General features: G+C 30.8%; 1 protein-coding gene across 2 annotated transcripts in view; it reads left to right on the top strand.

The window, feature by feature from the left end:
* LOC134707837 (fibril-forming collagen alpha chain-like) overlaps nt 1–22,050 on the top strand; it is a 36,969-nt gene that overhangs the window by 13,297 nt on the left and 1,622 nt on the right. For both annotated transcript variants that reach the window (XM_063567915.1, XM_063567916.1), the window contains exons 16-47: nt 24–77; nt 415–522; nt 1,360–1,404; nt 1,645–1,698; nt 2,145–2,243; nt 3,937–4,044; nt 4,422–4,475; nt 4,855–4,953; nt 5,577–5,675; nt 6,260–6,313; nt 6,737–6,790; nt 7,152–7,370; nt 7,592–7,645; nt 8,415–8,468; nt 8,891–9,052; nt 9,480–9,587; nt 9,878–9,985; nt 10,609–10,716; nt 11,172–11,279; nt 11,907–11,960; nt 12,292–12,345; nt 13,180–13,233; nt 13,676–13,729; nt 13,987–14,040; nt 16,684–16,755; nt 17,245–17,280; nt 17,796–17,840; nt 18,680–18,748; nt 19,533–19,686; nt 20,720–20,826; nt 21,236–21,307; nt 21,748–21,951. In XM_063567915.1, coding sequence (XP_063423985.1) covers nt 24–77; nt 415–522; nt 1,360–1,404; nt 1,645–1,698; nt 2,145–2,243; nt 3,937–4,044; nt 4,422–4,475; nt 4,855–4,953; nt 5,577–5,675; nt 6,260–6,313; nt 6,737–6,790; nt 7,152–7,370; nt 7,592–7,645; nt 8,415–8,468; nt 8,891–9,052; nt 9,480–9,587; nt 9,878–9,985; nt 10,609–10,716; nt 11,172–11,279; nt 11,907–11,960; nt 12,292–12,345; nt 13,180–13,233; nt 13,676–13,729; nt 13,987–14,040; nt 16,684–16,755; nt 17,245–17,280; nt 17,796–17,840; nt 18,680–18,748; nt 19,533–19,686; nt 20,720–20,826; nt 21,236–21,307; nt 21,748–21,951 — 2,778 coding nt within the window. The remainder of the gene's footprint in view (nt 1–23; nt 78–414; nt 523–1,359; nt 1,405–1,644; nt 1,699–2,144; nt 2,244–3,936; nt 4,045–4,421; nt 4,476–4,854; nt 4,954–5,576; nt 5,676–6,259; nt 6,314–6,736; nt 6,791–7,151; nt 7,371–7,591; nt 7,646–8,414; nt 8,469–8,890; nt 9,053–9,479; nt 9,588–9,877; nt 9,986–10,608; nt 10,717–11,171; nt 11,280–11,906; nt 11,961–12,291; nt 12,346–13,179; nt 13,234–13,675; nt 13,730–13,986; nt 14,041–16,683; nt 16,756–17,244; nt 17,281–17,795; nt 17,841–18,679; nt 18,749–19,532; nt 19,687–20,719; nt 20,827–21,235; nt 21,308–21,747; nt 21,952–22,050) is intronic.

The following is a 22,050-nucleotide window of genomic DNA, read 5'->3' as shown; positions in this document are numbered from 1 at the left end:
AATATATTATTTGATTTATTTAGGGTGCCCCAGGAATCCCCGGACCATCAGGACCTTCAGGTGTATCAGGAGAAAGAGTAAGTATGATACGATAGGCCTTTTAAAAAATACAAAAAAAAAACATTATAATGAACCAGAACTTTTAAAGGATTTTAAACTATTTTGCAATAAAAAAAGGCAGCTTTATTGTGTATTTTAGCATTCTTATTAGTATGTGTTGCAAGCTCATACTGTACTTAGATTCAGTACTACAATGTAGCTTCAATTAGTTTTTCCGAAATATATACATTAATTTGCAGGGACTTGTAACCCATAAAGGTTTGCCAAAAGTTCGGATTAGCAAATAAAACTTGGACCTAAAAATTCTCTGAAAGTTTTTGGAGTTTATACTTATATTTGTTTTTCATTTTGTAGGGATCACCTGGTCAAACTGGTGGCCCAGGACCACAGGGACCCCCAGGCGCCAAAGGACGTGATGGAGAACGTGGACAAGAGGGAGAGAAGGGATCACCAGGAGAAGCTGTAAGATTCTAATCCATTTAGGGATTTTTCAATAAGCTGGGATTTCTTTGGTTTCAACTTTAACAGACCCTCTGTCAATATATTGCTTATTTCATCTTCAATATTGAGCCCTACAAATTGTTAGAACTGCATTTATTGCACTTAAAAGTTCACATACATACCATCTTTAAATTTGAACTTGAGCTGTTGAAAGATCAACCCAAATATCCCATGAACTGTGTCCCAAACCATTTTCTGTGCACTTGCAGTCTGGATTAACAGACATACAAAAGTTATTAACAAGGAGGGAGGGGGTAGGAGAGGTCCTGATCCCAAAATCCCGGGCTTAAAAACAAAAAATTCTGAGGTTTGGATCCTGACATCACGAAATTCAAAGAAAGAATTCCTGGATCCCGAAAGGGTAAATCTAAAAATTAAAAAAACACCCTATCCTGGAGTCCTGATAAAGGTCCTATCGGCCTCAACAAGGAAATTCTAAAACTTTCAGATTTCAAAAATGACAAAACATAGAATAAAATTTAAAGTAACAAAATATGATCATAAATGTATCAAAAATTATTGAAAAAACTCTTTCTTAATCGACATTCACATTTGTCTAACCTGCTAAACATAGTAAATGTTCATTCAGGCATGGGTGTGGGCAACATTAAGTTATTTTCTGTAAAAGCCCATGGACTGAAAATTTGTATTGAGATAGACAAGGACTGTCATCAGTGTTTTACTGGCTAATTTATCTGTATGAGGACTAATTTAATAGAAGAATATCTATTATGTTGGACAACCACTGAAATGTGAAGACTAAATTGAGTTTAATATTTTCTGTGATATTATTTTTAGGGTACCGTTGGAACACCAGGATCACCTGGACCAGGAGGCCCAAGGGTAAGTCCTCTTATGTCTAATCTTTTCTTCAAACAAAAATTTTTCACTTTCATGCAGAAAGTTTTTAATGTTTTGCAAATGATCTCTGATTTAATGGATAAAGTGATATTTTTTTATTTCAACTTAAACAGCTAAATAACCAAAGCTAAATCAACTTTACTTTTAAAAAATAGATTTATTTATACAAATTATTCAATGTTTTTATATGAAATTTTACACCAGATTATATATTTTTTACAGGGACCAATGGGACAAACTGGTAACGAAGGAAAGCCCGGAGCTCAAGGACCAGCAGTAAGTTCAGCTAAAATCTATAATGGACATAAATAAGGCCTAATAAGGATTTTACTTGAAATTTAATATAAAAAAAACCTGTTTGATATCTAAATTTCAAGCACTTTTTGAAAAAATCAAGATTAAATGTTATCATATACTTAATATTTGATGACAACTTCATTCATTTTGGTTTAAGTTTCTAAATTGTTTGCTTTATATGTGAAGAAAGTGGATCTATTCTACACTTTAATGAAGCTTTGACAATTTGCCAAATTAGAGAACAACTTCTACATAAGAAAATGCTTGTACCAAGTCAGGAATATAACAGTTGGTGTCCATTCATTTGATGTGTTTTATCATTTGATTTTGCCATTGATTAGGGACTTTCCGTTTAGAATTTTCCTCCAAGTTCAATATTCTTGTTACTTTACTTTTTTCTTAGTGATATACTTTTGATATTCTAGGGTCTAAATGGAAAAGATGGACGACCAGGAGAGCAAGGAAACTCAGGACCCCCTGGACCTCCAGGCCTGAACGGACAAACTGGAGTCCCAGGAGAATCGGTAAGACCATTTGTTACAATATACATGTATAAGTGTAAACATTTTAATGTATTACTTTCGCTAAGTTCATGTTTACTTGTAAAACAAAACTATTGTTTCAAATCACATAGTATTCGCTACATAAATGTCATAGAAAAAATCAATAACTTTAATGAAAACTGTTCTCCAATGATCGGTGAAAATCATTAAAAGTGCAAATATATCATTCAATAAAACTATAACATCAGATATTGTTTCACTTAAAAAGTGGTAACATGTTCTTCAATGCTGCAAGCACTGTTGCCACATAAGGACATTTATTTCAATCCATTTTGTAACTTGTTAAATTTGTAACTGTAGACATTTACTGTGGATTCATTTATTTTCGTGGATTGATGAAAACTTTTATATTCTTGGATATTTGATTTCGTGGTTTTCCAATCTCTGTATACAAAGCCTATTGAAAATATGTTATTTGTTGAACAGCTGAATTTGTGGTTCACCTGTATCTGTAAGCCAAAAAAGTTCCCATGAAATTGTGTCCTCTAGAACATTAATTCACAGTTCAACTTTTTCATTTTTTTTCATAGGACAAAATATCACATTTGTAAACCATAAAATAGTGTCTCCCTTAGTGAAAAATTGTCCCTAGTACTTGCACATAATTTCATGGATGATTTATAAAATTGTGTCACAAAGGACAATATTTCATAGTGCAGCTATTTTTTTCTGTCCCTATACAAGGGAAATAATTTAGAAATCATTTAAATGTTTTAATCAATTAGTTAAATCATAATTGAAAATTAAATAAAGACGACACAGATGTGAACAAAAATGGAAAGTGATGAATATAAACAGCTGCTCAGTCCAAATGTAACTCCCCATTGAGCACATCATCATTTGATTTATTTGACGTTTCTCTTAGGGATATGTTTCTACCCGTTGAACAGGACAACAATAACACTATCCCAACTGATGATATAACTGTTATTGAACAGGACATTTTCGTGACGCCTCTAAGACCGAAACGTATGAGCAAGAAGAAACGGCAATCAAGCATTTATGAAAATTATTCCTGATATTATTGATCTTGTTAAAAAGGATAATTCAAAGATGTTAAAATAATTCATAGATTCCTATTAATTATTTAAATACAAATGTCAATTTAGTCTTATTATTTTTTGTTAAATAATTTTTTTGGTATTAGACAAGACTTTTATGCAACAATATGGACATGATTTCACTATGAAAAAATGTCCAACGAAGGTCACAATAGTATTTTTTATCTATGAAATTTGGTCCATGGGACATAATTTCATGGGGGACGCTATTTAATCCTACATATCCACGAAACCCACGAAAATTGGTATCCGACCATTCATAATAAATCCACAGTACTCCTGGAAGGATGACCACAGATGACTCATTGTGAATTGTTGACACTAACTGTTATAACTTTTCATCAGCTGTTACATTAAGAAAATAAAGATAAAATATTAGGTAGAATACTTGAACCAAATTAAATTGACAATTTTAAACATAAGAAATGCCTGTTCCAAGTCAGGAATATGACAGTTGTTATCCGATGTTATTTGATGTGTTAGAGCATTTGATTTTGCCAATTGATTAGGGAGCTTCGGTATTGAATTTTCCTCGGAGTTCAGTATTTTTGTGATTTTACTTTTTAAGCAATATGTCTGATATTCATTTGTAGGGACCCGGTGGTAGAGATGGTGAGACTGGACCCGGAGGTCCAGCTGGACCAAGAGGGGAACGGGGTTCACAAGGAGAAGGAGGACCAGCCGGACCACCTGGAAATTCTGTAAGGAAAAAAAAATGATCAATTCTGATTTTCCTCAAATATCCAAAACAGCATTCATTGCTTGTTTAGACATTCTATTTATTTCAAAGTGATTTGAAAATAGAAAATAACGTTTACTAGTGAATATAATAAAAATATTGTGTAATGATCCTATTTGCTAATATATCCTTAACTTTAAATTCCTACCATTAATTCAATAAAGTTGCTTTCTTAATTGTACAGTATGAAAGATGAAAAATATTTGTAATTTTGATATTATGGAAGAAAGACTCTGTACTAAGCAATTTAAAGAAAAATATATTGGGTTTGTTATTGAATCCATTTGAAGATGTTTATCATCCATAAGATATATTCTTACAGTAAGGTTTTAATTGTAGGGACCACAAGGAGAAAGGGGAGCTCCAGGAACTCAAGGAGAACCCGGTGTTGCCGTAAGTAGATTAATGCAATATTTTTGCAACTGACATTCGTGTCAAAATAAGGATGAAAACTGGATTTTTTTTTTATCTCACCTGGATTGTGTACCCTGTGGTCAATTTCCAATGGTCAGTTGAGAAGCAGAAAACAGATGTATTTTTTTTACTGACAATTTTTTTTATTATTGATTTAATTTATCAGATGCTGTTACCTGCTTTTATAGTATTTTACTTTATGTTACATTTTTATCCAGCTATGATGACCAATTCTATTATGACAGAATTTTCAAATAAAGTTATTACCAATTTTGATTTATAAATTTGCTTCAGAAGAGAAATCTATTATTATGAAAAACAGTGATTTACATTGATATTTATATCTTTTGTTCATTAGGGTTTGGCTGGAATATCTGGTGCCCCAGGAGAGTCTGGAAGAGCCGGAGATCCTGGTACCCCTGGACCCCAAGGAGAGTCTGGAACCCAAGGAGAAAGAGTAAGTTTTATTGAACCTGAACTCTTTGTTCAATATATTATTAAAATGTCTTCAATTTATCATGACTTTTTTTTTACTATTATTTGTAATGGATGCCAAGTTGATAGTTATTGGAACAGTTTCAATTTCACCATTCAATGTTATTGTATTGGATAAATTCGGAGTTAATGGGTACATTTAATATGGTGATACACTAAATACTTATAAAAATGTGGGATCTAATTAAGGTGGTACATAACACTGCAGGGAGATAACTCTTTGAAAATCAGCTGAAGGTTTTAATCACATTTTAATGTTAAGGAAATATATTAAGCTTCTCAATGATCAAATAAATATTTTTTCAATCAGCTATATATCCAATGAATATTGTAATTTTTCTGATAAAGTGTATGGTTTAAGTTTTTGGAAGGGTCCGAGTAAATATTTTGTCAAAATTTTATGAAAATTAAACAAGCCAAATTGATTTTAGTCAAGGTGTTTGGTACCACTTTAATGTAATTGCAAACATTTGGTGAAGGAAAATCACAACTGAAATTATGAATAAACTTTTTATTTCGAACCTATGCCACATTTCTGCATTAATAAAATAATTTCTAAATTTTGCATTTGACAATATATTATAGGGTGAACAAGGATTCCCAGGAAATGCTGGACCATTAGGAAAACGAGGACCATCTGGAGAGAGAGGACCTTCTGGACCCGCTGGAGAACCAGGATCACTTGTAAGTGCCTCCTTCATAACATGGTTGAATGTATTTTTAAAAACTATAGACTGTCCTTAAAAATTAAGTACTGTAGCCTTAATTTTACTTCAAATTGATCAATCTTACAAAGTTAGAACTCTGGCAGGACATAAGATTTCTTCAAAGCAAGCAGAATGAAAAAGATGGAATATGATACAACTCCCATTACAACATAAAAGTGGAATTAAATCTAGTTTCCGGGTTATTGAACAATTTTAATGTTGCTTATTGGGTATAAAATTGAGAAAGGAAATGGTGCTATTATTATTGGATGTTCCTTTGATTCTAATGGTCAACTATAAATTAGATTAATTATTGAGATTTCTGGAAATTTTACATACAGTAAATACTAGACAAATTTATATATAATGCAAATTTTCATTTGAGAAACCTATATTCTTATATGCATGAACAATTTTTTTTAAATTTGTTATTGATGTGGACAAAATGTGAAGTGCATCAATTCAAAGACGTATTGAAATTTTCAAAGATATTGTTGGCTTTTTTTGTTGAAATTTTTAATATATTAGTAATACTAATAACTGAGTTTTTACTACTTTTAGGGACCACCTGGACCAATCGGAGAGCGTGGTAATACTGGATCACCAGGTGTAGTAGTAAGTATTAATACATCTGTTACAATGTTCATATCTTTAAAGGCCAAAAATTGGGACAGTTTTCAAATTACTTTTGAAAGAAATTCACATTTTTTACCTGTCTCACGTTCTTGTTTAACCTGTCTCACGTAAAGGTTTTACATGTTTCAGGTAAGGGTTTTACCTGTTTCAAATAAAGGTTGTTACTTGTCTCACATGATGGTTTCACCTCACTCATTTTATACTTTTATACATGACTTATTTTTTGGATGATTGAACAAGATTAGCATGGATATTAGTGTTTTTAATGGAAATTAAGTGGTATTTTGCTCTCACAAGAGTTAAAATACCAAAAATACCAATTTTGATAGTACATCCCAAAATTAACACTGCACAAATATAAGACATTACGCTAGTGTACTCATATGTTATTCTATTTTGTAGGGTTTGAACGGTGATCGAGGACCAGCAGGACCCCCTGGATCAAGAGGAGGAAGAGTAAGTTCTTAAACATCTAGAATTATTTTAATTATCACACTAGATTTATCTTAATTATCAACAAGTCATTAATAAACTCAAATAGATTCACGGCTTCAAATTTTATATTTGTGCCAAACACAATTCCTCTACAAAAGACTTACCAGTGACGCTCGACACCAAAAACGTTTATATAAAGTCCATATAAAGTACAAAGTTGAAGAGCATTGAGGACAGTTCAGCTTTTATGTTGACCTCTGTTATGTCATTTTTGCAGACATTATGTTTCCATGGATTAATGTGTAATTCCTAATATATTACTTAATTTATATTAATTAGAAAGTATAAAATATTGAGTTTGTTATTATTTATATTTTTTAAGGGAGCACCCGGAGAAAGAGGAAATGATGGACCAGTAGGTCAACCTGGTGAGGTAGGAAACCCAGGAACAACAGGACCACCAGGACCATCTAATAATATGCAACCACCAAAAGGAGAGCCCGGACCACCAGGAGAAAGTGGAGCCGAAGGATTAAATGGTGAAGCAGGTCCTAGAGGATACCCAGGAACCCCAGGACCAGTCGGTCAACAAGGCTCACCGGTAATTTTTGTCATGACAGCAATCAATAGCACATTAATTATATTTCTTGTCTTTTTATGTCAAATATTTTTTGGTATTTGAACCCTTTTTTTTTAGTAAAGGTCAATTATTATTTCAATATTTTAACTCAGTTTTATACAAATTGTAATACCTCAATTTTCAGTCATTGATTAATGCCTTAGTATTTAGGTGTGTTAGATTAATACTTTTTTTTATTACAGGGCCCACCAGGACCAGCTGGAGAAATAGGATCTGAGGGAAGAGCTGGACCACAAGTAAGTATAGAAATGTTTACTCATGTTTTTATACTGTAAAGCAACTTATTTTAGTGGATACTTTATTTCACGTTTTACCCTTACTAATCAACTTCGCTGCTATTTAATTTGGCGATTTTTTTCATTTAAATGCCTTAGCTTAATATTGAAAGCTCCAAGTTTTACATATTTGCGACGATTTATTTTGGCGTTATTTTTCTATTAGTGAAAGTCACGAAAATAAATCGCTCGCGAAAATAAGTTGGTTTACAGTATAGCCTTGAGATTTGTTTCACAATACTTATATTTATGATAGTATATGAAGAGGATTTAAAAAATCAAAATGACAAATATTTCAGCTAAATTTAGATTTTGAATTGTTGTGCAAATCTTAAGACTAAAGCATACCAAAATTTTACAAAACCCAAGGTCCCCAGATGCTATAATCAGATCTACAGCAATCACTAGCTTGTTAACTTGTGAGTTTGAACCCCACACACCGCAGGTGTGTTCCACTTCAATTAGATTGACTAGAAATGCCAATTTTCCCACTGAAGGTCAGTAGTTCTTTCTGACTTCTTCTGCCAATAAAAACTGGACATCACAAAATAGCAAAGATTTCTTAAAGAGGCAGTGAGCAACAAACAATTAATAAATCAATCAAAAACCCTGAGTAAAGAATGATACATATATACAAACTTTATGACTAAATACAATTATCAAACATTTCATGGTTTAAAATAAATATATAATGGTAAGTAAATTAATAAATGTACTTTTATTATTTTAGGGAGATACCGGAGCCCGAGGATACCCAGGAGAGCCAGGAGGATTAGGTGAAGCGGTAAGTTTGAATAAAAATAGTAATGATTTGAAGAAAAAAAACATCTGATGGCAAAAAAATGCCATTTTATAACCTATACATATTCCCAGAATTAGAAAAAAACATCTGATGGCCAAAAAGTGCCATTTTATAACCGATACATATTCCGAGAATTAGAAAAAAACATCTGATGGCCATAAAGTGCCATTTTATAACCGATACTTTTTCCAAGAATTAAACACATAATTGAAACTTTGTGGAATATCATATCTATATTTAAAAAGTTAATGTTATTTCATTCTCTGGATTCATATACTTTTGTGGAAACAACTTTTCATAGATTAAGTGTTCAAATTGTTAATAGCTATTTAATAATAGCTATTAACAATTTGAAGAAAGAGTTTTGTTGTTGAGGAAAGAATGTTATTTATTACGTAATATAGGGACGTGATGGAAGTGATGGTGAGCAAGGAGGTAATGGAGAACCTGGACAGCAAGGACCTGCTGGTGCCCCAGGATCCCCTGGCAGACCTGGTCCACCAGGACCACAAGGCCCACAAGGAAACACTGGATTTATGGGAGCCGCTGGAAAGATGGGATCAAGGGTAAGTATCTGGTTTAGTATCATACATTTTATTAAAAAAAAACAAATATGGATATTTTCTATTCAAGAGAATATATGCTTTGTTTGGGAATTTGTCATACCAAATAACAAAATTTATGGTCAGATCATAAGTTTTCATACTTCATATTTATTCTTACTATGCATGCTCTACCAATGGAAATTGTGACGTAAAAATGCATTCTTAATACATATAGTAAGAAAACCCACGAGACAAGAATAATTTATTTTAGCTATGATCATGTCAAATGAATTATTGCAGTACAAATTTCAGAAATAGGATAGATTAAAATAAGCTATTTATATATCAATTTAAAATATTTTTATTACCTTATTTCAATAACAAATTAGAAAACATTATTTAAAATTAAGAATGGTTAAAATTAGACTGTGAAGTTTTATTGTTTTAGGGAGACCGTGGAGAGACCGGCCCACCTGGACCAGGAGGAAGAGACGGTGAATCTGGACCACCCGGTCAAAATGGACAATCTGGAGATCGAGGAAATCCTGGTCCAATCGTAAGTTTGATATTATATTTAGAAGATTATGACAGAAAAATTAAATGCTTCACAATAAGTAAAGAAATTTATTTGATTTTTTACTCTTTTTAATTATTTTACCAAACCACAACTGTATCACATACAATGTTAAATGTAAAAAAAAAGTAATTGAAAATTTAAATGAACGAAGTTAGTTTATAACATACAGTCCTGTAATGAAATTAAACTGTCCACAAATATATATAGATGAAATTCCCTATCCAAAGGTTTTATAAAAATTGTTAACTAATCTTATATTTGTTATATAGGGACCATCAGGTATTCAAGGACCATCTGGACCACAAGGTGAGAGAGGTCAACCAGGATACCCAGGAGCTCAAGGCGAACCTGGACCCGGTGGTGAACAAGGACCACAGGTAATTTTTATGTTTATACACTGTCCAAATTTCTTGGTTTATCTTTCCCTTTAATGGTTAGAAATTGTTCTCAAGTTCCAGTGGGATGGCAAAGTTTAATTGACCACTTTCCAGTTAAGTCCTTCATTGGAAAAAAAGCATCAATTATGCAAGCTTTTATGATGTCAACTAGATAGAGGGGATTGCCTGTATCCATGCACTATTAATGTTCATCCAGTGTCTTTGCAATATTTGGTGAATTGGTCATCTGACCAAACAACAAAAACACAAAGCAATGTTTCAAGTTGTTAAAACTGTCTTGTTTCAGAAGTGAGAAAATCATGAATGAACACCTAGATACTGCATTTTTTGACTGTTAATGGTGTTGTAAATTTTTGAGTCTTCACATGTCTTTACTTTGAAAAAATCTTTGTTTTAACACTTTTCTGCAAAGAGAAAGCCTTTAATTCCATTTAACTCCTAATATTGGAATCTCTACATCGTTGCTACGTATTCCTTTAAATGTAAAATAATCAGAAGTTGTATTAATAATGAAACAAAACACTGTATTATCTTTCAAACAAGCAGGTGACAGAATATTTAAACATTTTATAGTAAATATGGTTTTTTGATTTATATTTTAGGGTCCACCCGGCCTTTCAGGAGATAATGGAAAAGATGGATACAGTGGACCACCCGGACCCCCAGGACCAATGGGACAAAATGGAATGACCGGACCACCAGGTGAACCTGTAAGTTAGCAGGCTATAGTTGGAATTTCTAAATTTTAATATAAAAAAATAGGTGATTCATTCTTAAATGATATAAAGTGAATAAATGCAAAGTGGATGGCAACATCTCTGGTTGTCAGAAATTTTCAAATTGATTCTGATTTTCTAAACTTTGATGAGTTTCTATATACCTACTGCACAAATGGAGAAGAAAGTATAATTTACTTGTGTCTAATCCATTTTGCTTTAATTCAGCAAATAGATTATGTTTAAACTACTGCACAAACTTTAACTTTGGTATTTCATTTCAAAGCAGAATATTATAGTACAAAGAAATGAAATAAAAGAGTGGAACTTTAACCAATGACCAAGTAGATGAAGAAATAACAATGTTGTTAAACCTTTTAAGTTCAAACAACTATTGTTTGGACTCTTTTAAGTTTGACTTTTATGATGAATTTCATTTTTTCTTATAGGGAACTCCCGGATTAAATGGTATGTCTGGAGCACCAGGTCGCCAAGGAGACAAGGGAGGACGAGGAATCTCAGGATCTCCTGGATTACAGGGACCACCAGGACCTCAGGTAATTTGAAGGGACTAAATGGACCTTAATATTACCAACTCGATTGGCTAAAGAACCATTCAGACACTTGATTTTTCATTTACATATGAAGATTTGCACTTATAAATGTGTGAAGTTTTATTAATATTCTACATATAAAAAAATGTGTTGCTGCAAACCTAGTGTTAAAATAGAATGTTTAATCAGTAGTACATTTAATAAAGTTCATGTAATAAAAGTAATAAAGATTTTTTTATTGAAAATCAAGGGGAGCCTGTTTCTCTAGGCAGTAGCATTTGAAGTTTGAAATAATAATCTAAGAAGCTATTTTTTTTAGCCTTAGAAATGAAGAAGTTTTTTCCTGAATCTGAACTGAATATAAAGTTTTACAAATGATATGCTTTCATGCATAAATACCTTATACAGATTGTGACATTACTATAACACAACTGAAACCTATTGTAGATTAGAAAAGATTTTGTTAAAATTTACATTGAAGTTTGGCTTCATATGTGCAGATTAAAAGCGTATTTGATCAACTATTTACATAACATGTAATTAAATCCATTATACTTGTACTTAGCTTTATGAAATGGGTTGACATATTTACAAAGTTGAACTGTTTTTAATATATGTTGATATTTTTAGGGACCAAATGGACCATTAGGAAATGACGGACCACAGGGAGAACGTGGAGAGAGGGTAAGATGATTATTTGTTTAATGTATCTATAGTTATCACTTGGGACTGTTTATTTCATGATGGTCCCTGAATTTTTATTATGTTCATGGAACCTTTGTGTTTTCAATGTTAATTTCTGTATTTTGTCTGTGACACGATCCAAATACATTTTCAATATCATATTTTTACTTTCACTTTAATTCAAAATGCAAATAAAATAGTATTTTTAAAAAATTTCATAATCTACATTCATGTATTGTGTACTTTTAAAAATTTGTTCAATTATATTAAGATGTTGTTCATTTGTTTATTAGTCTCATTTTCAGTTAAAAATATAATTATATTTTTTTAGGGTCAAAATGGTGAATCTGGAGTCCCTGGAGCCCCAGGACAACAAGGATCAACCGTAAGTTCTTTAAAAAGATTATAAATAGTGTCCCATGATAACACGGTTCAACAATAGGTTCTCTTGAAAAGATTATTATAACCAATGGAGGAATAAATGTCAAATTCAAAACCATTATACAAAATAATAGCCTCAGAGATCTGATCAAAATGATTTAAGCGCTAAACTTGCCAAAAGAATATATAAGGGACATTTGACCAGTACCCTGATAATGGTAACCTATAACATGTGACTTATTGCATCACTAATCTACATCAATATGTTACATGTATTAGTATATATATATATTTTCATTAACTCAAAAGCAAGAGTTAGGGTATATATAAATAACTGAGCAGTAACTATGAATACATCCTATTTCATATGAGTACCACATGAGAAATCAGCCTTTGCTATTTAAAAATAATTTTATTTTGTAAAAGTTCAGATCCTAATTTATTTTTCTTTAAGGATTAAATACAATGTATTATCTTTTCTCTTAAAGGATAAATATCATCTTTTCTCTTTAAGGATAAAATATTATCTTTTCTCTTTAAGCATAAAATATTATCTTTTCTCTTTAAGCATAAAATATTATCTTTTCTCACTAAGGATAAAATATTATCTTTTCTCTTTAAGGATAAAATATGATCTTTTCTCTTTAAGCATAAAATATTATATAAGGATAAAATATTTTCTCACTAAGGATAAAATATTATCTTTTCTCTTTAAGCATAAAATATTATCTTTTCTCTTTAAGCATAAAATATTATCTTTTCTCTGTAAGGATAAAATATTATCTTTTCCAATATCTTATTCATTAAAACAATTGCCATTATTATATTTGTTGTGTAGGGACCCTCAGGAGCAGCTGGTGCCACTGGAGAATCTGGAAGACAAGGATCTAAGGTAAATGTGGTATTTTTATCTTATAATCCTGGTACTTTTGATAACTATTTATCTGACTAGTTTATACTCACTAATTGTTTAATGCTAATGTACAGTCAGACCACCTTGTTTCCTAAAATTAGATAACTTTAGGTAGTTTGTCAGACTTGTTCAAATTTCTGAATGATGAAAAGCTAATGGAAATTAACCCTTATATCTGGAAGTTTAAATATCTAACCTATTAATTTTTATCAAAGTTAAAAAAAAAAAAAGAACTAATCGAATCATTTTGTCATTAAAAAAAAATATCAAGTCTTTTCATCTTGTCTTAAAAAAAAATGAAAATGTTCATTTTGTCATAAAAGACAAAAAATAAATAAATTGTGTTTTTGTTGATGTTGAAAATAGGATGCATAGATTTTAATTTAAAACACTTGTGTAACTATGATTATGTTTATTTTAGGGAGACAAAGGATGGCCGGGTATGCCAGGAGGACAAGGGCTCCCAGGACCTCAGGTGAGTTGATGCTGAGGGTCTTTATGATAAAACATTTGGTACAAAAATTATAGTATATAGGCCATGGGGAAATTTCATTAAAGAAAACCTTGAACATTCAAGTTACTAAATTTGAAAGAATAACAATTCAAAGAATTATTTGTTAAGTTCATTTAAGTAGACTGTTCACTAACCAACAGACTGATGTTTTATTAGATTTTTAGATTATTGTTTGTTGATGAAAAATATTTTAACAATTATTTTTTTCGTATATATAGGGACCTGGAGGAGAAATTGGTACAAGTGGACCACCTGGACCCCCAGGACCATCAGTAAGTATTGTTTAAACATGGTTAAAGCATTCAAAGATGAATATTTTAACTTTCTTATATGAAGTAATTTTTGGTGTTTGAGAAAGTGTACATTTGATATTTCCTTATATAAACTCAAGTTATTTAATTTCAAGATACAATGTAATAACTAATGACTAATTCATAGAAACTTGTTACTAAAAAAACTTAATTTTGTGATATTTAATCAGCATACCTGCCAACTTTTGAAAATGCCCATGGGGGTTTTAGCGTGCGACAACAATTTCAAAGTTTACAATTCTTTGCGACGACTATTTTGTGCGTGCTGTTTTGTAGTCTAGAAAAGTGTCATATTTGTAAGATGAGCTTACATGCCTTTTTCTTAAGTTTATTTGCATGATTCTAGTTATTGTATCAGCATATGAACATGTAGCTGTAAGACCAGGAATTATTTTCATGTGTAAGGATACTAAATAGTTGTTGACTTTTCCAATTTAAAATTATACACAAAGAAGGACCTTTATCAGGTTAGGAACAACACCTAGGGACACCCCCCTCAATGTTAGAATGTTAGGACATTAAAACCCACTTTCTAAGTACAAATGAGCACACCTTCATATTATTTGAAGAAACTTTTCCAAAGAACTATACATCTTATGATCTATCTGTTATTATATGGTCAACACATGTCCAAGAATTTTGATATGCTCTTGGCCTTATATCTTCTTTATTATTCAAAATAATAGGACTCTTGATTTAGAAAAGCTGTTCCAAATATAATGTCAGAATTTCCCATTTTAAGTTAATAAGTCAGGGGTAGTCCCTCATTTAAGGGATTCCTCTTGTTAATGTGGGGGGGGGGGGGGGTCCATGTGAAAAATAATAAATAGTACATTATACTTTAAATGATTGAATACATAAATAAAATTATGTTACAGCAAGTGTACATGTAATGTCAATAAATTGGTGAATAAACTACTATTTATTATCTTCATGGTAGTACTGCATCATTGAAGTTTGTCAATCAGCCATGCTTTTATTCTTATTCTGTGTAAGAACCTCCTTGCAGTTGAAAAATCATTTGCCATGTTCACGTTTTTACAATTCTGACCAACAAACAGAGGAATACAACACAAGTTCAATATCTAGCATGAACAGAACAGAACAGAACAGAACATATTTTATTTCCAATTAAGGGCCCACAAGGGGCATACAGAGCATACATGAATAAGGAAAAAGAATATTAATTTGATAGATACATAGAGACAAACATTATTTTACATACAGTAACAATACAATTACTAACTCATATTCACTTTAATAAATTTACCAACAGCATTAAGGACCTGATTGTCTTCACAGTTTAATAAATAAATAAATTTATGCTGATTATCCAGTATAGAAAAATTTGGAATTCTTTGGCAAACAAAGTCAAAGAGAGCATCTCTATCTGATTTAAAATTTTCACAGTTAGTTAAAAAATGGATTTCATCTTCAATACAGCCAGAGGAGCATTTTTTGCAAATTCTTTCATTTCGTGGAATATTTGAAAAACGTCCAACTTCAATTTGAAGCTTATGAGCAGAAATACGTAATTTGCATATAGATCTTCTTAAATCAAAGTCCTTAATTAAAGAAAGATAATTTTCATAACCAAAATTCTGCTTAAATTTTACATAATTAAACAGTTTTCCATCAGAAGCTTTATTTTGGCTAGCATACCAATTGCTAATATATTTGGTGTGAATTAATTTGCTAGATATGTTCAAAAATTTATATTGTCTGAAATGTTTTACTTCTTGTTTAATTTCAAAAACTTCTAATACTTTCTTAGCAAATGAGTACCAAGAAGTTATGTTAGATTTGTGAAGCTCTTGGCTGCATTTATAAGCATCTTTCAATAGACTGAATTCAGTTGTAAGATTTTCAAATCTATACCAGTATTTTACAATTGACTTTACAATATCATAATGTAAGGGGAAACGCCCCAGTTCTGATAATACAGCAAAATTGACACTCCTTTTGTGTACACCAAGTATAAACTTAGAAAATTTAAGATGGAGATTCTCACACTTAAGATTTTTAAAAATACTTTCAAGATTAAATAAGGAAGACTGTAATTTATTACAAGAAACATTATAACCTCCCCATACCTCTGAATTATATAACAGAATGGGTTTAAGGGTATGATCAAAAATATGAACACAAGATTTAAACATGTTAAAATAATGTTAAAATAATCACATGTTAAAATAATCTTGAGAGAAAACGTTTTTCATTGGCTGATTAATTTGATCATGAGAAACACGCAATTTGATTGGCTGAACACGATTTTCCTCCATTGGACACAGTTCAAAATCGGGAACAACAATATTTTTCGTGTAGATTTTCACCAAATCGTGTGTTATAGGATTTTTCAGGAACACGATCGTGCAATCGTGACAAAGGGTAAAAATCGTGTAGTACACGCCTAAATCGTGAAAGTTGGCAGGTATGAATCAGTCTGATATACATGTGAGCCAAAGCTTTGTGTTGAAGACCGTACTTTGACCTATAATAGTTTACTTTACAAATAGTTACTCAGATGGAGAGTTTTCTCATTGGCACATACCACATCATCTTATATGTATATTTATATAATATAGATACCATTTGTTTTTTTAGGGAAGCCCAGGATCTCGTGGTAACTCAGGAAGAGATGGAGAACCTGGACCACCTGGCCAACCCGGAGCACCTGTAAGTTCTAATGGATTTAAATATGACTACCATATTAGGTTGTGTATAATCTGCACCTTTACCCAAAGTATGTAGTTGGTACAGGGGATGTGTTTTATACACAACTCATTTCTGTTGATGGTTTTCTCTTATTTTGTTTTTTAAATATTGTGTTTTTCTTCATTATTATATATTCTAGATATTTTTTAATTTTCTTAAATTTTCTTTTTATGTTTTTTAATGTATCAATTACTTTAAGAATCAAACTTAACTAGACCAATAATTGCTTACATGTTTATAACTTAAAAATGTTATCATCTTTGTATATTTAAAAAGTAAAAAAAAAAAAATGGAATAATTTCCTTCAGATTTTTAAGGTTTTAGAGATACTAGATATTTATTATTCAGTTGAGAATACAATTGTTGAAACAATTTTTATTATGTTAAGTACATGTAGTTAAGTATTGTATTGGAGATTTAATTATCAAAATCAAATCTCAAATTTTTCAGGGAGGCAGAGGACCACAAGGAGATGATGGATCTACTGTGAGTAAAATGTTAATAGAATAATTGAATTTCTGGAACTTGTGAATGCATTCATTTATTGTCATTGCTACAAAACTATCAGTTATTGATGTTTAAAATAGATATGACATATAGAAAAACTTGAGAATGTCAATGAGACAACAATTCGACCAAACAGCTAAAAATCCTGCACTGGAGAGAAACAATACACCACAGATAAAATGACATACATTGAAGCATCTATATATCACTGTAAAGCCTTCAACAATGAAAGTCATATTTTTTTTTATTAAAGACAGAATAACTTAATTTCATGCTCACATCTATATATTACTGTAAAGCCTTCAACAATGAAAGTCATATTTTTTTTATTAAAGACAGAATAACTTAATTTCATGCTCACAATTTTCTAACAAAGAATATTATCAACTTAAAAAAAAGGTTGCTGTAACCTTTATTTGCATAAGTTAAATTGAGTTACTGTTCAGATGGTAGTATTGTTATTTTCTTTTGAAATTGTCCTTTTTATGATTTAGGGACCACAAGGACCTCAAGGACCAGCAGGACCTCCCGGACCACCTGTAAGTTTATTTATTATTATAATATTATAACGAGGCCGTAACATTTTCGAACATTTTCAAACATAAGTTTACAATACCGAATACCAGTATGGCAAATACAATCATATAATAATATAATATTGAAATAAAAGAAGTCATCAAAGATGTTCAGACTCTACCCCTAAATCGAGTGTAATATTATTGCATTTTCTAATTTGAAATGCGAAGCTTAATGAGTGTAACTAAATTCTTCAGTATGGAAATTACAATCATTATATATTGGGAAAAGACAACTCATCAAAAATCTATAGATACTTTCCTGCATCCGATTGATATGATTGAATTTTTAGATTTAAAATCCAACGCTTGGCAAGTGTGAATATTTTGAACCTAATTCTCTATCCCAGATAATCATTGTTTTGCACAATATTTATTGATAGATTGTTTCTCTAACAATTTTAGGCAAAATGCAGACAAACTTAATAAAAAAAAAAATTCAAATGATCTGCACAAAGATATGTTCCTTTGAAATATGTCATGTCATCGGACATGTTGATGCGTTTTCATGATGTCACAACAGGAAACTCAGAGGAAAACAAGACAATTTTACATCATAAAGAATTTTGACCAATTAAGAACTGAGATCAAAGAAATCACAAGTGGATTAAATATTATTAATGAACCGTTCAGGTTAAGGATAAGCCTGGCTAAGAATTAGACAAGAAATCAGGCTTTTTGAAGACTCATCAGTGACGCATGAAAAAAAAAATGTAAAAAAGTATGGCAAAATAAAGAGCAAGTTTGAAGCTAACTTAAAGAGGATTAAGTTATTTATTTTTTACAATCTTTTATATTTGCAGGGTTATGCACCAGCATGGCCTCAACAACCAACTTATGGAGGAAACCAAAACAAGGGACCAGATCCATATGTAAGTAAACATATTCTACAAAAGTTAAGGTGGTACATAACACTAAAGGGAGATAACTGTGAAAAAATCAACTGAACATTTTAATCTGAAATATCAAGCTTCTCAATGATCAAAATTAGTGTTTGTCAAACTGCTAATTATCCAAAGAAATTTTTCTAATAAAGCAGTGTAGTTCAAGTTGTTTGAAATTATATACTTTTGTCAAAGAGTGAAAGTAAATAGTTTGTCAAAATTTTATGAAAAAGTAAATGAACCAAATTAATTTTAGTCAAGGTGCTTAACTACTCATTTGTATTTTGGCGCTATTTTTTGTATTGTTTTTATCCTTGGTTTGTTGGCCAAAACAGCAAAACATGTCAATTTTGTTAGATTAAGCATTAATCTCCAAAGTGTTGTTATTTCAACAGTGTTCTATCTTATTAAAAGAATGATAGAAATTAGTTGAATTTTCTGGTTATATAAATATGATAGTTAGTAACATTTTATTCATTCATTTAAAACATAATTTAAGAAAACATTATTGCATGTTAACAGTAAATATCAGTGGTAAAATAAAAGTAACAGTGATTTTGTTTTTTGCATTAAGAGAAAGGAAATATATTGATGTTTGTTCATTTTAAAGGTCTTTTATATTTGCAAAAAATTTACAAAACACCTACTAGTTGGTTTTTAAGACATTGAATTTCTTATGAGAGTCTTGCACAGTAGGTTAAATTACAGTGAAAAAGACTGACAGTTATGAAGTTGTATAAAAATTGTTGCTATTTTTGTTTTTTCATTGTAGTATGGTGACGATCCAAAGGCTACTCCACAAGTCAACGACGATTTGTCTAGAATTCAAGAAGCCCTCCTACGTACCAAAAAACCAAATGGCAAGAAACATAATCCAGGTGTCACCTGCAAAGATATTCTCCTCCAGAACCCAGACTCTGAAGATGGTAAGCTATGTAAATTCAGAAATTTCTAACATGTAAATTCAAAAATTATTACAATATTTTTATTATTATTTTGTAAAATATGGCAGGCTGATAGTCGCAATAATTCAAACTCCTATTTTGGAATATTCTATATGAATTAAACAAGATTTTTCTCAATACACATGTATAGCAAAATATTAAAATCTCATTTTAGTCTGAAATGACAAAATCGCAATAATAAATGCTCAGACACAATAATTTCTGAATTTACAGTACAATTGTCAGATCGTCAAGTCAAAAATAGAGATTTGAAAATTTTCAACTATATTATGGGCATCATAACTAGAGAATTTTACTTCTGCTGGAAAAATTACATGTATGAAATTGTCTGATCAGCAAAGCATCACATTATATTTTATTTGACTTCCTTATGACAAAAACATTTTATGGTTCCTAATTCAAATCTGAATTCATGAGAATATATTTGATATAGCTAATTTTTATGAAAACATGTACAGAAATTACATGTCTTTTGACATGATATTTTGCAAATAACTAAATTATAATTGAACATTACATAAAAAGCATAAATTACATAAAAAGCATAAACTTGTAGTGCTTCATAAGAAAAATTGTCTGTGTTGTGGAATATTTTCTGCCTTTATCTGCCACATTTATATGTGGGCTGATGTATATATACTGTGGATTCATTGACTTTCGTGGGTACCAATTTTCGTGGATTGAGGAAAACTTGCTTGTTCGTGGATATTAAATTTCATGGTTTTGCCAAAATATGCTCTCAAACCAATGGAAAAATTTGGTATTTGTTGAACATTTAATTTCGTGGTTCGACTGTTCCCACGAAATCCACGAAAATTGGTAATCCAACGAATTATAATCAATCCACAGTATGTGGAATTTTAAAATAACAAAAATAAAGATGAAGGAGGAATATATTTACAACTATTTTCATACTTTTTATTTTATTAAATCAAGTTGTAAATTGTAAAGAAGGAATATTTTTTAAGATTTTCATTCTTTTTATTTTGTTAAGGATGGTATTATATTGATCCCAATGGTGGAACCTTCATTGATGCTGTTGAAGTTTACTGTAGAATGAAATTAGATGGAGAAACATGTATTCCAGCTTCACCTAAAACAGTGAGTTCTTTTTCAACCCTCACAATAGTGGTTATATGGAAAAGAATTTTATAGATACAAAATTACTTGAATGATAAAAAACAGTGGGATGGGGTCAGGAAGAGTCCATATATAACATCTCAGAATAACACATAAAATTGAGAATGGAAATGGGGAATGTGTAAAAGAGACAACAACCTGACCAAAGAGCAGATATATGATACATGTATTAGAGTGGAGACTATTTTTCCTAGTTATTTTGACGAATGTAATACATGATGTATCTTAACCTAAATCTGTAGGAATATTTTTAATGCCTTACAAATGTTTGAAACAGACAAATATTTGATATACATTTGTAGTACATGTACAGTCTTTTCATTTCATATTTTCCCTAGTAATTTTAAAATAATGCTTTTTTTACTTTTAGTTTGAAGAACAAAGATGGACCAAAGACACAAGAGCTCAATGGTTTGGAAGTGATATTCTAGGAAGTTCAGAGGTCAGATATTATATTCAATTAACATATTTCTTATATATAATACCAAAATAGGACCTTTGTTGTGTATTATAAGTTAACGAATTATGCATGCTTTATAAATTAAATTTTAAAACCTTTTTTAAAAGCAATCCTTTGACTTATAGTCATAATAATTATGCTAATATAGAAAAGAACATGTGGTGTGAGTGCCATTGAGACAACACACCATCCATGTGTATAATCCATAGTTTCCCCATACCTTAAAGTGTTAAATTAAAAAAAAAAAAAATGATTGATTGCGTTGAATACTTTTTCTAACTCAGACAAAAGAACATAACAGCCCCCCCCCCCCTTTTCCCCTTGAAGTTAAATGGTTACTTCCTCATGCTATTGATATTTGTTTTTGTATATTGAAAAAATTATAAACATGATAAACATGATATCCTTTTTATATTTGACAGTTTTCTTATAAAATAGAAGCTATCCAGATGAAAATGCTTCAAATGCACAGCTCAACTGCAACACAAAGAATAACATACAAATGTTTGAACTCAGATCCTAAAGGTGCTGTCCTTTTATCCAGTGATTTTGATAAATTAGAAACAGCAGATAAAAAGCAGGATAGAAGCTCATCAGCAAGAGTAGAAACCTTTGGTGATTGCAAGGTAAGTTTGCTAAATAATTTGGTTGTCTCTTAGTAGTGCATTCACCTCAAGTGCAGGAGGGTGTTGGATAAAACCCTGGCAGGGTCAAACCGAAGACCT

The sequence above is a fragment of the Mytilus trossulus genome, chromosome 2 (genome assembly GCF_036588685.1).
Source record: "Mytilus trossulus isolate FHL-02 chromosome 2, PNRI_Mtr1.1.1.hap1, whole genome shotgun sequence".
NCBI classification, from domain to species: domain Eukaryota; kingdom Metazoa; phylum Mollusca; class Bivalvia; order Mytilida; family Mytilidae; genus Mytilus; species Mytilus trossulus.
This window is presented reverse-complemented; position numbering and strand designations above follow the sequence as displayed.